This window comes from Phytophthora sojae (genome assembly GCF_000149755.1).
Source record: "Phytophthora sojae unplaced genomic scaffold PHYSOscaffold_14, whole genome shotgun sequence".
Taxonomy (NCBI): Eukaryota; Oomycota; class Peronosporomycetes; order Peronosporales; family Peronosporaceae; genus Phytophthora; species Phytophthora sojae.
In genome coordinates, this window is record NW_009258128.1 from 183594 (window position 1) to 200327 (window position 16734).

A 16734-nucleotide genomic window follows, 5' to 3' on the forward strand; every position below is an offset into this window, starting at 1 on the left:
GATCGGGCGCCAGATCACGGCCGAACCCGACCGTCATGCAGGAGGAGTCCGTGCGAGGGTTGCGGATCGATCGAGTTCGTCGAGCTCAAGATGAAGAAACGTGGATCGCGGGTATGAAGAAGTACCTGATGGGAGATGTGGCTGATCTGACGCAGGATGAGGCTCGATCCTATGGCAACATCGCAGCGGATTACGAGATCGACGGTGATAATCTGCTGTTCTATTGCCCACCCTCCAAGCGATCGGAGGCAAATCGAGATGGACTGATGAGACTGGTTGCACCGGAGCCACTGCAGCAAGATATCTTGCATCACTATCACTCCACTCTGGAAGGGGGGCACCAGGGGATCGGGCGTACATACCAGCGGATCCGCGATCACTTTCACTGGAGAGGTCTCTTGAGAAGTGTGCAGAAGTACGTCGGCGAATGTGTCGACTGCGAGACCGGCAAAGGACGACCCACGATCAGGGGCGAGTCGCCGGGAAACATCCAGGCGACATACCCGTTCCAGATCATAGCGATGGACCACATACCTTCGCTGCCGAAGTCGTACAAGGGTAATACGGAACTGTTGATCTGGGTCGATCTGTTCACGGGATACGTGATCGCGAAGGCCAGTTCGTCCCGAACGGCGCAGACGATCGCCGAGTCTTTCGAAGAGTGCGTGTTCCGGCGATTTGGTGCTAGCGAGATGATCAGGCATGATCGCGAACCGGGATTTATGGCCGACTTCTTCCGCGCCTTTAACAAGATCCTGGGTATGCGTCAGCGAGCGACGATGGCATATCGACCTCAAGCTAACGGTACTGCAGAGCGAATGGTACAGACGGCGACGAGAGCCCTGAAGATGTTCGTGGAGGATCTGGATCAGAGAGATTGGGATGAGTACGCAGAGCGATTGACCTTCGCGATCAACACAGCTCAAGATCGAGTCCGTGGAGACTCCCCTTTTAATCTGGTGCATAGTTGGGATCCTCGATCGACGCTCGAGGCGACGATACCTTTGGGTAGTACTCGGACTCGGGGTCGGAATCCCCGACGGTGGCGTTATCGGATCCAGAGGCACTACGATCAGGCTCGAACTCAGGTGAATGCTCGCCTACGCGAGGCGATCGCGGATCGGGCCGATCGGCACAATGAAGAAGTTCGACCACACTCGATCGAGGCTGGATCTCAGGTGTAGCTGTACCTGGATCGTGTGAAAGAGGGGTATGCCCGGAAGCTGGCTCGCCTGTGGCACGGCCCGTTCCGTGTTGCGGAGAAGGTGAACGAGTACACGATGAAGCTTCAGATCGCTGGTACGGACTATCACCTGTTCCCGATCGCGCATGTTTCGAAGCTGAAGTTGGTCAGGGACTTCCCCGATCGACCGCAGATCGCGCTCACGGTGGACGAAGCAGATCGACTTGATTTCAACGAAGTCTTACTTCCGGAGGACAGCTGGGCCCCAGATCGAGACTCGAACGAGTACGAAGTGGAGAAGACCACGGATATGCGGACGGGTCGAAGGACGCGGTACGGCCGGACTTATCGAGAATTCCTGGTGCACTGGAAGGGTTACGACGAGCCTGACTGGGTCGACGAAGCTGATCTCAACTGTGGAGCTTTATTGCACGAGTGCCTTCGAGATCGCGTGAACCGGAACCGATTCAGCGCGATGCAGTCTCACGAGGAGGAGTGAGATCGGGCCACCAGGGTGAGCGGGTCACCTTGGTGAGCGAAATGGATGACGGATCGACGGGGAGGCCGTCGATCGGAGGAAGGGGTTTCATATTACTGAGTATGTGCGTGTGAGTGCAGATCGGATGATTATGGAGCGACAACAGGGAGTTACGATGGTGGATCTTGGCTGATCGTGTTGGCGATGGATGGATCGACTCGAGAGAAATGGTGATCGACGAGGAGTTGGGGTATTACGATGAACGATGCTACGGTCGCGGCTGAGTCCCGACGTCGTGGTTGAACTCGTTGAGAAGACGCGAGATCTACAGCGCCGGATACGATTCGAGTATCGGTTCCACTAAGCGATCGTGATTGCTCGCCTCAACCAAGCGGATTGATCTGGGCAGACTAGGCCATGGAGATGCATGGAGAGTTGGAGGCTATGTCCGCAGTGAGCCGCCGTACGACCCGACTTGCGGCCAGGGGGCGGATGTGGAGAAGTGCTGAATAAGAATTGTTCTCTGAGAAAGGCGGCAGGGCCGATCGACTGGAAGTATGGGAGATCAGCGATCGAGAGACAGGCAGCAAGGATCTGTGGATCAGAGGGGGTTCTTCGGGAGATCTCATGTGGCCCGATGACGCCGGCGCGTAAGGCAGGACATGTGGCAAGCCGGATTGTGGATGATCGTGCTCGAACCGTGGCGTGATTCGGGGTCAACCCAAGCCCCGATCGACGACAGATCTTGCAGATCTACGACGGCCGAGGACGGAAGATGATGGATCGGCGGCGTGCGGCAACAGGCACAAGTCGTCGATCGCAGATCGGGAGTCGATCGCCGATCGGGAGTCGATCGTGGATCGGGAGTCGATCGTGGATCGGGAGTCGATCGTGGATCGGGAGTCGATCGTGGATCGGGAGCCAATCGTGGGTTGATCGTGGATCGGGGATCGACCAGATGGGATGCACATGGAGGACGAAGTCAGGACAAGAATCCAGTGGTTGTGGAGTTGTAGGATGGTAGATGAGATGGTAGCGGTAGAGAGACACCAGCTAAACATAAATCAGAACGCAATTTGCACAGAAGACCACAAGTACCCTCAAGTCGTCAAGCCCCAGGAACTACATTGACCTCGGCAAGCGTTGACACTTCAGGTAGTGAGCTAGCGGTACGGTTAAGACTGGATTAATACATTGGCCAGCTTGACCTACTCTAGTGATCTTTTTCTCGTGTGCAAGTCCTCGATCGACCGGATACGGCTTGGCCGGCGATCGCTGCGTCTCTCAATCGATCTCGATCCCGCTAGCGGCAAGCAACTCAGGAAAGGAAGGAACACACCCGGAAAGGCAACTACAGACCGTGGATCGACTCCAGGCCGACCGATCGGAGCGAACAACCCTCGATCGGAGCGTATACTCGGACGCAGAGCGAAGATTCCCGCGCTGCTCCACAACCTATCCCCGCGTCACGCCAAGACATTCGATCTTCACCAAGTGCTGCATCTTCGGAGCCCCGAGAGAGCAGATCCAGCCCGCCGATGGGTACACAAGGTGAGAACAAGTTGAGCCGATCACGGATCGTTGGGGGACCCCCTCCGTTAGTCGGTGTCTGGGCGCTGGTGGGAAGCTCGATCAGGCCTTAACCTGATTTTGGCCGATCCCGCTACACCACAAGCCCAAAGCGGAGCCTTTGCACTCGCCGTCTTGCTTGCCACTCCACTTCAGCCCGCCGCTCAACGCGCCGTCCTCTTGGACTGCAGGGTATGGGTGGCATCCTTCGCTGACAGTCAGTTGCGGGTTGAACTTGATGGCCGCTTTTTCAGAGACTGTGATGGGGTCACGCTGCGCGAACGGTCGAACTTGGTCGTGGGGGATCGATGCGGCTTGAACGCAGGTAAGGAGGGCAGCGAGGAGGGCACCGAAGTTCATCGCGAGGCGGAGTATTGAGGTTGGGAGCGGATTCAAAAATGACCTTACGCCACGAGCCAGAATTTTTGCGTCAAAGCAAAGAGCCGTCTTGATTATGCTCGGATACAACGTGGGTGTGATGAAAACCTCGGATGTATTGCGAACTGTAGATTGGATGGGCGGCAACAACGCGAACAAGTCTCGGCACATTTGCAGTGATCTAAAAAAACAATAGTAGATTATTATAGAAAATAACTATTTGCTTTTATTGACTTTGAAGCGACGCCATGAAGCGACGCTTCATTTTGCTAATGCGAAGAAGTGTCCATGTTCCGTTAATGTACCAGCGCAAACTACACGGAGAGTCAAGTGTCGCTTCATGGACAGCGTGGTCTTCTTCACTCTCGCGCTGCTGGTGGTCGGATTGCTGACGAGCGGCTTTGCCATAGAAATTCGCAACTTGACTCAACGCTCCGCGTCGTTGCTTTGCGGGGACAACTCGCCTTACTCTCCTAGCATCGTAAACGTGAGTGACATCAAGTATCATTCCGACCACAAGTACTACCGCACGTTGAGGAGCATGCCTTCTCTTCAGCCACCTCTCTTCCATGGCAACCACGCAGCTCTGTGCAGGAACCAGATTCAGCTCAAGCGCAAGTATCGCACGTTCAGCAATTGCTTGCCGATCTCTGGACGAAAAGATGCGGAACGTTGCAGTGGCGCCGACCGCATGAACCTCTTGGAGCAGAATTCATCCGACACAATTTGTCACGCGAGCGTCCTGCACATGCTGCTGGTGGAGGTGTACGAGGAGCTACAAGAGTTGGAGAAATCTTCTGTCGTCCTGTACGGATCCCTCCTGGGTGCAGTTCGTGATAAGGGCGTCATCCCATTTACGGAGGACGCTGATATCGGTTAGAAGAATAAATGGTACCCTTTTGCCATAGCAACCGCTGTAGATCGTCGCCCACACGGATTCTACCACTACAGAATATTTGGCGAGTGTGCCTGGCGCCTACTCATCCGCTTGCTTCGAAGTTGTACGATCCAAGTCAGCGAATCGCCTCGGGGTCTGCCATCCCGTACCTCGACCTGTACTACATGAGCAAGCCAACTCTCAGCGATGAATGAAATATCGAAGAGATGAACACGGTCAATGGAAGCCACACGATACCGGACGAGAAAGTGAGACCATTCACGCAGGTGACGATCAACGGAGAGCAGTTCAATACGGCGCATGATCCAGAATATTTCTTACAGAGGATGTATGGAGACGATTACATGACTCCAAAGCCAAGGAGGTAACGACAAACGTTTAAAACTTTCAAGCACTCGACTCGTGGAAATTCGCCATTTATTTGACTTACTACTACGCAATGCAGCCCTAAGAAGCCAAAACGAATATTCTTCTTCGCCAGACTTTCAGCTAACCGCGAGGTTTCGGGACCATGTAGTCGTCGCCGTACATTTCCTCCAAGAAATAGTTTGGGTCGTGCACGGTGTCGAATGGCAGGCCATTGATCGTCACTTGGGAGAACGGCTGCACCTTGTCGGCGGGGATTGTGTCGCCTCGATACCCCTCTATGGTCCAGGTTGTGTCGTTCAGCTGCTCCATAGCGTACAGATCGAGGTATGGGATTTTGTAGGCTTGGGCGATCGGCAGCGTTGAGCCGTACAGGCTGGCTGCAAGTGGGTGCGTGGGTGCCACACAGACCCTCCAAATGTTGAGGAAGAAGAAGTGGTAACCCTTCTGCACCAGGGCGCGGCCGACCTCGTCGTCTTCACTGAGCTCTCCACTGTACGCGATGTCGGTGTCTTCAGTGAACGGGATCATGGACCCATTCCGCACGGCACCAAGCAGCGAGCCGAAGACGACGAGCGGGGTTCTCCCGAACGCTTGGAGCTCCTCGCAGACTTCGACCAGCAGCATATGCAGCACACTCGCGTAGCACCGGGTTCCGCGCGACTGCTGCGTCAGGAGATCCATGCGGTCAGCTCCAGCGCAGAACGGAGCGTCTTTGCGACCGGAAATCGGCAGGCAGTAGCCATAGGCGAGGTCATTCTTGAGGCTGTCGCTGGCGTTGCAGAGCACCGTGTGGTTGGCGCGGAAAACTGGAGGGGGCAGGTTCATGCCTTTCATGAGGGTGTAGTATCGGTGGCGCGAATGGTACTCGATGCTGCTCGTGTTTACTGTTGTCGGAGAGCACGTGAATCCCTCGTCGCGGACGCTGTTGACTGCGGAGTCGCGGAGGAATTGGGTGATCAAGATGTTCCTCTCCAGCGCGATGTCGACGCCGACGACCACGATCAGCAGCAACGTCACGAATACGAGCATGGAGACCCCTCTGCAGGCAATACCTCTGGGCTTCTGGTCGGGCTTGAGAGCGACGCGGACTCGCTGTGGTGCGCACTGCTCGTCCCCGGAATTGGACTCCTCGGAGAGCTTGCGGCTTGTCGTGGTGGACGGCATTGGGTCTGGTCTTGTGCTTGGTGCTGGGCTCGGCAAAAGGAGGAATGACCGCCGTGTAGCAAGTCGGCGGATGTGGTGTCTGACCTTGGCGACTTGGTGCCGCACAGTATAGAGGTCGAAACGCCAGACTGGCGGCAATTAACGCTGGTTGTGAAGCAAGAGAGCCACTTCAACTGGGTTCTTTTTTCTCCTGGCGTTGCGTCGTCGTGGGAGACTTTTACTGTTCGACGTTCGATGTTTTCAAGTTGCTGCATTTGAGACGAAGGCGATCGTCGTATCAGTTGCGCCATTGCAATTCGAAGCACGGTTGTCACGTGGCGGAAGCTACTTGTTGACATGTCAACGATTTCTTTAGTGTAGTAGACGTTCACCTAACGGAAAACGTTTTGATGATCAATGCACTGAGCGCGCTGTTCTACTGTTTTTGAGCCGGAAACGTTGTTGTCACGATGTAGAACGATCAGGCGGCACTAATTGTACTTGTATGGTCTACTTTGCTAGTTTTGTTTTAGCTCGAAGGTTGGGAGCTTAAAATTATTTTTGGAGCTTAATTTTTTATCGGTACTTGTACTTGTTTTCTCTGCTTTGAAATTCTTCAACGCGAGGTGCGAGTGAGTTGATGCGTCCAGCGATCCCATAAAGAAAACCCAGATGTTTGTATAATCAAGCGCATACCAAGCCAGCATATTTTTATTACTGAATGCGTCGCCGCTTGCGGCTACTGCATTTCCACAAGTCACAAACCCGTACAGGACTAAGCAAACACAAAACACTTGACCTGAAGAATGAAAAAAAATGAACGAAAAGTTTACAAAGGGTTATGGATTCTTCAATTGAATTGGTATATTTTGCAGAGAATATCAACACAAACGCGCTTACAGGTATTCTCAACCACACTAGTGTCCGGATGTACAATTGCGCTGTTTCAATCGGCAAGATCCGATAGTGAACGCTGCAGCCGCACATAAACATAAACTATGACCAATATTGGTGTGAGTGAGCTTTGGTCATCCTTAAGTGCCGACCAAGGATACCTCAGTGCCTAGGGCTGTAAGTCGCACACATAGCACTAACCTGTAGGCAGGGGTGGGAAATATTCGAATTAATTATGTATGTTTGTTTCAGGAACAGAAAAATAAATCATTCGAATTATTCACATTTACACCAAGAATTAATCCATGGTACTGCAAGTAGCAGGGTGACGTGCACAAATACTCTGCACTGTGTATGTATTCCACAGCGCGTCGTTGTACTTGAGCATCATGACGTCCTCGAGCGTTTCGTAGTCCATCTTCTTCCTCAAGTCCGAGTACACGAGTTTTGCAGAGGAGAAAAACCGCTCGCAAACGTTTGACGTTGGCGGTATGTACGAGACGTCGACGTACGAAGCATTCTTCTTCGTAGTCTTGCGCCTCTTGTACGCAGCGCTAAGAAACGACTGCTTCTCCTTCTCCTCCTCCGCCACCACGCTTGCTCTCTTGAAAGGAGCACACGCAGCCTGTTCCCGCGCATCTAGCCCTTCTCCCCGCTGCAACTTGACAAGCCCTGTTTCCAGTTGCGGGGTGACAACATGAGACGACGTCGTGGACAGATCCTTCTTCATGCACGGGTAGCGCTTGATAGCGAGATCGAAGAGATCTCGCGCGGCTGCGAGTGTCAACTCCTCCTTCTGCAGCTCTTGGGTGGCCTCCTCCAAGTTGGCAAGCTGGGCTAGCAGCTCTTCAGCCTGCGCGAACTCGTGCGGGATGAAGAGCAGGTCCACGATCCGAATCTTCTCCAGGTACTTGAACTCCAGCATCTTCACGTGGGGGTGCAGCGCCACAAAGCGCTCCAGCATCTCATACGTGCTCGACCAGCGCGTAACGTTGTTGAGCTTGGGGTGCAACTTGCTAATCTTCTTCAGAACCGCCCTGCCCTTCACGGTTGCCAGCTTCTTCATGAACTTGTGCACCTTCTCGACCATCGTCTCGTGCGCCTCCAAGAAGGCCCTCACCGCTAAATTAAATCTATGACTTGCACAGCCGATTAACGGGAGGGCCCCTTCTTTCCGGCCGATACATTGATTCGTTGAGCAATTATCACCCACCAGGAATGACACTCGAGACCACGAACATTCATAAACGGAAAGAGTGTCCGCAATGAAGTCATAGTGGGCCTGTGAACCCATGTCAGACTCGTCGTCGAGTGGACAAAAGGCAAGCAGGATGTAGCGACGACTTTTGCAGCGACGCTCGTCTGCATCAGCCCCACAGGTCGAATCCCGGTACACCGCAAACAGAGCAACGTAATGGCGGCACGAAGCTGTCCACCCGTCCATAACGAGCCCGAACATCTTGGGAAGAAGCGACTGTATCTTGATGCGAATGCTGTTTGCTACGAGATGGATGTAGAGCTTGAGCGTCTTGGCGGAGATAGAAGAAAGTGTAGTGTTCTGCCGAGTAAGTTTTTTCTCGCAGAAAGAAAGCGGCACGTTCTCCGCCACGATCCAGCGCAACCAGTCGTGAAGGTCATGCTCCCGAGGACTCACAGGCTTGAGGATGAACGCTGTATCGCTGCGAACAGCAGTCGTAACCTAGCAGCTTTAGCGCGCCATGGGGAGTGTCGACTTGGTCGCTAAGAAGCAGCACGATGTTATCGAAGGTAAACACAGCGAGATGAGAAGACACTTGAGCAGTAGGGTTCCGGTTTCAAAGTAATTCATTATAATATACGCACTGCACGAGGAGGAAAGTCCCAGACGAAAAACCCCTTTGACCCGTTGACTACATCCATCAGATGAGCAACGGTTCGATCTCAACCTGTCCACGAGACAGATCGAGCTTTGCAAAGAACTTGAGATCAACTTTCTTGGATGTTCCTCCGGAAATCCTCATACTCCCCCTGAACTCAAGTTCCTTTGCACAACACAATCGCCATCTTCACTGAGACGATCTTTCATCGTATAGGCGACGATCTTTCGTCACACAGTCGCGATCAAAGCCTCGAGTTCATCATTTTCAAAAGTGTTCCTTTCAACTTGGAAGGTTCCGTTCACTCCCCCTGAACTCGGGCTGTGTGTCGCGCTGGCATCGCTACCGTTGCGATTGTTTACCAACGTATCAGTGCGGGAGTTCGAGCTGACCCACAAGCAAGATGTCACCACTAGAGCTCCCCATCTTCCGCTTCGTGTTCCGCCGCTCTATATTTGTGAATTTTGCATCACTTCCGACTCACCATTTAGGTGGCCGGTCCCCCTAAGCCTGCGTGTCATACTCGACCGCTAGCTCCTCATAGCTTTAGCTAACCCTCGGCCGACTCACATGTCACCGCGTGCGCTGCACCAAGCGCACCTTTCCCACGAGAACTCACGGCACAAAACGCACAAGATCTCAGAGTGCGCTTGCAGGACGACAGACACCGCTTGCACTGCGGTCCAAAGCAGCACTTTTCGAATCCGGCACGAACGTAACAAGTGCTGGTTCGGATGCCCGAACTACGCAATGCATCTCATCAATATTCTCCATCTTTCTCGGAGCAGACTAGCCACTTCCAGAAAAGACTTGAGTATGAGGATTTCCGGAGGAACATCCAAGAAAGTTGATCTCAAGTTCTTTGCAAAGCTCGATCTGTCTCGTGGACAGGTTGAGATCGAACCGTTGCTCATCTGATGGATGTAGTCAACGGGTCAAAGGGGTTTTTCGTCTGGGACTTTCCTCCTCGTGCAGTGCGTATATTATAATGAATTACTTTGAAACCGGAACCCTACTGCTCAAGTGTCTTCTCATCTCGCTGTGTTTACCTTCGATAACATCGTGCTGCTTCTTAGCGACCAAGTCGACACTCCCCATGGCGCGCTAAAGCTGCTAGGTTACGATCCAGCGCAACCAGTCGTGAAGGTCATGCTCCCGAGGACTCACAGGCTTGAGGATGAACGCTGTACCGCTGCGAACAGCAGTAAGCGTTATGTCGATGTAGTCTCTGCTGTGCTTGACTTTGACGTGCGATGTCAGGTTTGTGTAGCCTGAGCCAGACTTCTTGATGATCTCGGGGCAGTGTTGGCACTGGTGACGCGTGTCGCCTTGACGGGGGTCGCCCAAGGGCTTGAAGAATGCTGAGGCGATCTCCTTGTTTGTGATCGACACGGTAGATTGAGCAATGAGACTGGGTAAGTGGCGCTGGCTATTGCAGCACCAACGACTGTCAACCAGCCACTTCTCCCCAATTCGATTTTGAATTGTGGATCAAAAAAATATTTTTTTTACAAAATCCACATCTACCTACATCTTTATTTCAAACTTCCCATCCCTGCCTGTAGGGTCCAAGCAGGCGCTTGCTGGCATCCGGACATGTCTGGGTTGGAATTCGTTCCCTAACGTCGACAGTGCGTCACGTTAGCACCAGTGCGGATGAGGTGGTCGGGCTGTTATATTCGTAGCCCAATCAGGATCCATTCATGGTGCCATAGCGGAACAGCTTCAATGAGATTAGTTACCCTCGTTCCTAGTCGAAGTGTATATGCGAAGTTTGTCAAGAACGAAAGTCATGCGTGCTGCCTGCGATGCTTACTAGACGGATCTTTAGACCGGTAGAAATTGTCTTTTTCGTAGAGCAAGGCGCCATGTGCTAATAGCACAGTGCTACCACGTTGTATAAGTTTTATGGCTTCTTACAGCAGTAATCCACGAACAATGTAATTCCTGTAAAGCTCCGGCGTGGCTGTCCCATCAACGCAATATTTTACCAAGTATCAGGTAAATCCGACGAGCGATAGCGTGTCAGAGCTTGATATCTTCTTTGTTTGCTCAATGGAAATCCATGATTTAATCGTACTCTCCGAAAATCTTGCTCCTAGAGGATCAAAGGTTACCATGACATTCGAAAGTGGTTATGGTCATTGCAGACGTACCATTTACTTTCATACGCGTTGTAAAATTGCTCGAAATTGATAGGAGGAAATGCTGAATTCTAGATAGATAGGTTCGGCCTAACCTACTTACAAGTAGTAGCACAAACCTACAAGGTAATCTACTTGAATAGCTTAATTTCTCGCGTCGTGTACTGCATAGATCTGCGGTCGACACTGTCTCCATTTGACCATCAACACTGTCGACTCGACTGTGTTGATGGTCAAATGGAGTTGAAGTTCATGGCAGCTGTTATGCCAGGCAAATCAACCGCCAATCAGACTGAATGAATCGGTCGCATCAAAGTGCACTCGTACGCTCACGTGAACCAAGTGCAGGTATCGCAGTAAGCTACAGATTCTGGGCCCATTGCTGTTCGATTATGACCAACTTGTAAAAAAAAAGCTTACCGGCCCGTCCTTTGAGTGTCAAATTGAGACCCTTAGGACGGGTCTTGTAAGCGTCTAGAATTTAGGATTGCCAAAGAAAGAGCTACGGCGCAAATTTCCTTCCTTTCCACGGGTCAGTCCAGCTCACTTCATGTGCGTACGTTCAAGAACCTCAGTCAGTCGCTGATAGTGACCTCAGGAAGTTCGACCCAGGCCAGGGATTTCGACTCAACGCTTACGAGACTTTGCAAGTACAGCGCAGTACTAACAGTACACGAACTGTACTGGTACATGTACAGTAATCTTGGGTCAGACAAAGCTTAGCATAATCCTAACGAGGATGTTGTGCAACAACAACTGATTATGGTGTGACGTGCGCACACTTGCAGTTGAGATCTGATCGACCGCGCGCACAGCCACTCAGTCCCTACCGCAGTCGGACAGTACACGTACAGTAGTGTATGTCTGCAGTTATGCCAACGATTGTTTCCTCGGTCATTTCAACTGCTCAAAAACGAATCGAATTGATAACTTCCGCAGCATGGACACTCAAGAGCAAACAAAAGCTCTGCTTCGATACCAGCTGTTTTCAACTTCAACTCGCCCGGTCTTGCCTGATCCACGACCGAGGCCGCTTGATGAAAGTTCTGTACCTACGTTCAAGTCGCGGCGGCAATGAAACTCAAACCCTGTCGTTGGTAAGATGACCAAGTCTTATGTGCCTCACTTTCCGTTTAAGAACTATAGTCCTTGACCAAGCAGAAAAATCATGATTAACTTCAGTTTCGAAACAAGGTGCCACCAATCTGCTGGACCAAAGACTGAAATACCTTGAAGCTGTCGACGGCAACAACTTCAAGTTGCCTGCACGAACATACATGTAAACATAAATCCAGGATAAACCGCGCAGCGTACATCAAGTACATCAAAGAAACGTGGATGAACTTCTTCATCAACAGATCCCGTAGGAAGCGGGCCTCGTCAAGGCCATGACAAGCAGCTTCAAAGCGCACTCATTGCCGAATTTTCCTTCGACTACCTCAACGGCAATGAAGGTGCAAGCTACCATTGCATTCGTCGCGAGCGTTCTCGCCGCCGTCGTCTCCGGCAACGCCGCTGCTCCCTGGGAACAGTACATCCAGTCGCCTGTGTCCCGATACATCGAGCCCGTCGGCATCTACGGATCCTCCGGCAATGTCAACGTGTCCGACTTGACCGCCACGCTTTCCGGCAACGGCTCCACTGTTACGTACGACTTCGGTCAGCAAGTGACGGGCTTCATCACGCTGCACTTCGGCTCAGGCACCGCAAGTGATACGAAGCTGGGAGTCGCCTTCTCCGAGAGCGCACAGTACATCGGCATCGAGTCCGACCTGTCCACCGACATGGCCATCATCGATGGAACCATCTACGCGCCTGCAGAGCCCGACTCGAGCTACACGTTCGGTCGCGAGTTCGCCCGAGGCAGCTACCGCTACCTGACGCTGTCCACGAGCTCATCCGACGCTATCGAGGTCACGGGGGTCTCCACGCACTTCACGGCGGCTCCGGCCACGGACGACGACAAGCTCCGCGAGTACTCCGGCTACTTCTACAGCGACGACGACCTGCTCAACCGCATCTGGTATGCTGGCGCGTACACCGTGCAGCTGTGCACGATCGCTTCGAACGAGTCACGCGCCAACCCGCCGACGATCACCGAGTACGGCTGGTTCAACAATGCCACCATCCAGAACGTGACTACCGGAGCCGAGGTATACGTGGACGGCGCCAAGCGCGACCGCACGCCGTGGCCCGGTGACTTCGGCGTCTCCACGCTGTCCAAGGTAGTTTCCCTCAACGGCGACAACCTCCTGTCTGTTCGCCATGCCATCAACTCGCTGTACGCCATCCAGAACACGACCAACGGACAGTTCGCGTACGCGGGCACGCCCATCGCTCCGCGCGTTCAGCTTGCAGGCATCAACTCGGACACGTACCACATCTGGACGCTGATCGCGCTGGCCGACTACGCGACGTTGACAGCTGACACGGAGTTCGTGGAGAACCTCTGGGACCAAGCGCTATACGGCTTCGAGTTTATCCTTGGCAACGTGGACACCTCCGACATGCTTCTGAACGTCACGGGCGTGTACGACTGGGGCCGCGTCGGCCAGGGTGGCAAGAATATCGCCGCCAACTCGCTGCTCTACCACGCGCTGTACAGCTACGCTGAGTTGGCTCCGCAGCTCGGCTTAGAGGTGCCTTCGTACAACGGCACGGCGTTTGGTGAGCTCGCCAGCGCCGTCAAGACGGCCGTCAACTCGAACCTGTGGGACGACTCGGCCGGCCTCTTCCGTGATAACACCACCGCTGCCGGCGGCGAGCTGCACCCGCAGGACGGCAACTCGCTTGCAGTTCGCTACAACCTGACCCAGTCGTCGGAGCAGGCCGCCACTGTCTCGGAGAACCTGGCCACTCGCTGGAACGAGTACGGTGCTGTGTCGCCCGAAGGCCTCGGCTCCATCTCGCCCTTCATCACCAGCGTCGAGGTTGAAGCTCACTTGCGCGCCACCCCCGGCAACGCCTCGCTCGCGCTGGAGATCATCCGTCGTCAGTGGGGCTACATGTTGAAGGCCTTCAGCAACTCCACCACCATCGAGGCGTACTACGAGACGGGCGAGCTCATGTACCCCTTCTACGGCCTCGAGCTTGGCGGCTACATCTCGCACGCGCACGCCTGGTCCACAGGCCCGACGGCGTCTCTGACGCTGCACGTGGGCGGTCTGAGCCCCGTGACGGACGCCGGCAAGACGTGGGAGTTCGTGCCGCACGCCGCTGGGGCGGACGTCGGCGAGCTGCACACTGGTTACACGATGGCGACGGGCGACTTCAGCGTGGAGTGGACGACCAAGAACGAGGACAGCTTCTTCTTCGCCAACTTCGAGACGCCGCACAACACGACGGGCTCCATCTCGGTGCCCACGTTCGGCAAGTCGCTTGACTCGATCGAGATCTCCATCAACGGCAACACGGTGTGGGCCAACGGTGCGGCGTCGTGGAGCGGCTTTGGAGCTGCCAGCGGATCGGCCGACTTTGTGACGGTGCCCGAGGTGCCGCACGGAGGCTGGTTCTCCATCGTGGCCAAGGACGCGTAGGTTAGCTATGATGACGTGCTAGTGCTGGCAGGCATCCATAGAGTCTACTGAGTTGCTAACAGCGAACTCCTGTATGTGTGTTAGAGCTGTTACCACCCAGTGTACACAACCCAGTAGCGTTCTTGATTCGTGTAAAAGCACAACATGAATATAGCAATTAAGGCTGACTCTTGCGTACGAATGCCATGCATCTCCGATACATGTGCTGGGTCCCAGCACATGTGCATGCTGTGGGCCCCTGCAGCCCGCAGTTGAGGAGCTAAATGCTCTGAAAAATACAACCGCAAGTAGTGCAGCTCACCTCCGAGTCTTGAGCTCATCGCCCGTATCTCACGGGATGAGATTGTGTGGTGTCATTCGTGTGCTGTGGACAGAAGCAAGGAACGCCGTGATTAATCAGGCGGTTGCTGGCCTGTCGATCTGAATGATACAGCTATTTTTGCTGGTCAAGCGTATCTCAATGCCATCGATCGATCATCTCTAACTAGCTAATAGAATCTCCAGCGTCGTGCTCGCTGCAGCTCGAGCATCACGCCTCGCCTACTCTCCGCGTAACCATTCTGGAAAACACTTCCAAGAGCTCAAGCACCTAACTCAAGCGACCAGAGGCGCCCCACCCCACCTCACCGTCAACCGTTCAACGACCCTCATCGAACCCAGCAACACCATGAAGATCCTCAGCCCGACCACTTTCGCGTGTCTGCCATCAAGAATTTCGCTCCACCGCAGCACGGCTCCGGGTCGGCTGAGATGGACCACATCAAGACCGCAGCCAACTTCGACGTCCAGTGCGTCCAGATGGAAGTCTGTCCGTCGGGAGACAGCCAGACCGGCAAGTATATGCGGCTCTCGGTCACGAGCCTCACCGAATTGGACACCAGCGGTGCCGTAGTGGCGAGCGTCGACAAGTTCAAACCAAAGGACAGTGACTGGACGGACATCGACACGGCCGAGGTGAACGGCGCCAGCGTTTCCTCCACGACGTTCGTGTCGACTCTCGAGGTCGGCGTCGCCAAAACACAGGTGGCGTTCAATCTCACTGCCAGCGTCTACCAGGGCAACGCGACGGTGCCATACGGCAGCCAGACCATCCCTGTGCCAGCGGGCGCGCTCAAGTTCACCGCCGATATCGCTGGCTGGCCGTTCGCCGCGACCAGCAACAGCCTCGTGCTAGCTGTCGGCCTCGAAAACACTCAGTAAGCCCGTCAAGAAGCCCAAGAACGTCAGCGACTCTGTCGGAGACGCCGACATTGAGCGGGTCGATCTGGGTGACTCCATGTTCATGGACGTGCCGAGCCTTGTCATCCTCGACGGCGGAGTCGAAGAGAGTCTGCTCAACGTGTCCGTGGTGGAGGCGGCGGGCGACACGTCGTTCGAGTGGATCTTCCCGTCCTTCTCCACCTCGCTGCACTACGACCCAGTTCTGGGCGATACCAGCGCCACGACGGCGACGACCGATAGCGGCGTCAACGCCGGTGACACCAGCGGCAGCACTAGCGACGTCAGTGTTGGCGACCCGAGTAGCAATGACGGTAGCGGCAGTATCAGTGTCGACGCTGGTAGCAGCAGCAACAGTGAAGGCAGTGCCAGATCTAGCAGTAGTGGATCCAGTACTAGCGCCAGCAGCACGAGTGCGCCTAGCTCCACCTCCGCGCCAACCACCAGCACCAGGGCACGAAAGCGCCGACCGCGACAGCAACCACCGGACGTCATCGGCCACTTCAGCGTCTTTGTCGGCTCTAGACATTGGTGTCTTGGTGGCGGTCGTCTAAAGCCTCTTCTAAAAGCATTGAGGAGGTGTAGATCTCAGCTATCGCGCTGGTTGTTGGAAACGTATTACATTTTTTTAAATATGTAATTAAATCCATGAGATGAATGAATTGGAATTTTAAACAATTATGATATATTAATAAATGTGTACGCAAAATAGTTACACAATAATGGGATTCGGTACATAAACAATAAACAATAATAAGCTATTAATATCAAATCAATTATATGTATCATTTTTCGTGTGGATTTATTTTAAAAAAATGAAAACGTTTTGAAAGAAAGGACACATGTGTAAATGCCCATGATGAAACTTGAGCATGATGAAAACTTGGGATAACAACTGCCAGGAATTGTCGACTAGACAGTCAAGGTCGAAGGTGTACTCTCGATCGTTGGCGACTCTGTAATCAGAAAAGTTTAGTCACTCGCCGCCTAGGTTCAAATCTCGGTTCAATTTGAGCGGCTGCTGCCACGTTGTCCTTCCGCAAAATGTCCCGGTCGTCGACTGGTGCC

General features: G+C 53.6%; 7 protein-coding genes across 7 annotated transcripts; 4 read left to right on the forward strand and 3 right to left on the reverse strand.

The window, feature by feature from the left end:
• Positions 1 to 3344: 3344 nt before the first annotated feature.
• On the reverse strand, positions 3345 to 3584 carry PHYSODRAFT_444351 (hypothetical protein; the record flags this gene model as incomplete). The annotated part of the gene is made up of 1 exon (XM_009539699.1): positions 3345 to 3584. A coding segment is annotated over one exon (240 nt), but the record flags the coding sequence as incomplete, so codon positions are not given.
• A 364-nt stretch (positions 3585 to 3948) lies between these two features.
• On the forward strand, positions 3949 to 4488 carry PHYSODRAFT_341400 (hypothetical protein; the record flags this gene model as incomplete). The annotated part of the gene is made up of 1 exon (XM_009539700.1): positions 3949 to 4488. The coding sequence occupies one exon, from the start codon at positions 3949 to 3951 to the stop codon at positions 4486 to 4488; it is 540 nt and encodes a 179-aa protein (XP_009537995.1).
• A 507-nt stretch (positions 4489 to 4995) lies between these two features.
• Positions 4996 to 5904, reverse strand: PHYSODRAFT_531595 (hypothetical protein; the record flags this gene model as incomplete). The annotated part of the gene is made up of 1 exon (XM_009539701.1): positions 4996 to 5904. One exon carries the CDS (start codon positions 5902 to 5904, stop codon positions 4996 to 4998), a length of 909 nt encoding a protein of 302 aa, XP_009537996.1.
• Positions 5905 to 7210: 1306 nt separating this feature from the next.
• On the reverse strand, positions 7211 to 8356 carry PHYSODRAFT_532032 (hypothetical protein; the record flags this gene model as incomplete). Its single annotated transcript, XM_009539702.1, has 2 exons — positions 7211 to 7466; positions 7647 to 8356. 2 exons carry the CDS (start codon positions 8354 to 8356, stop codon positions 7211 to 7213), a joined length of 966 nt encoding a protein of 321 aa, XP_009537997.1.
• Positions 8357 to 8373: 17 nt separating this feature from the next.
• PHYSODRAFT_289071 (hypothetical protein) lies at positions 8374 to 10139 on the forward strand. Its single transcript, XM_009539703.1, has 2 exons — positions 8374 to 8525; positions 9895 to 10139. The coding sequence occupies exons 1-2, from the start codon at positions 8420 to 8422 to the stop codon at positions 10041 to 10043; spliced, it is 255 nt and encodes an 84-aa protein (XP_009537998.1). The 5' UTR covers positions 8374 to 8419; the 3' UTR covers positions 10044 to 10139.
• A 2221-nt stretch (positions 10140 to 12360) lies between these two features.
• Positions 12361 to 14448, forward strand: PHYSODRAFT_531145 (hypothetical protein; the record flags this gene model as incomplete). The annotated part of the gene is made up of 2 exons (XM_009539704.1): positions 12361 to 12622; positions 12734 to 14448. 2 exons carry the CDS (start codon positions 12361 to 12363, stop codon positions 14446 to 14448), a joined length of 1977 nt encoding a protein of 658 aa, XP_009537999.1.
• Positions 14449 to 15198: 750 nt separating this feature from the next.
• Positions 15199 to 16389, forward strand: PHYSODRAFT_246551 (hypothetical protein; the record flags this gene model as incomplete). The annotated part of the gene is made up of 3 exons (XM_009539705.1): positions 15199 to 15590; positions 15646 to 16079; positions 16379 to 16389. 3 exons carry the CDS (start codon positions 15199 to 15201, stop codon positions 16387 to 16389), a joined length of 837 nt encoding a protein of 278 aa, XP_009538000.1.
• Between the last annotated feature and the right edge of the window lie 345 nt (positions 16390 to 16734).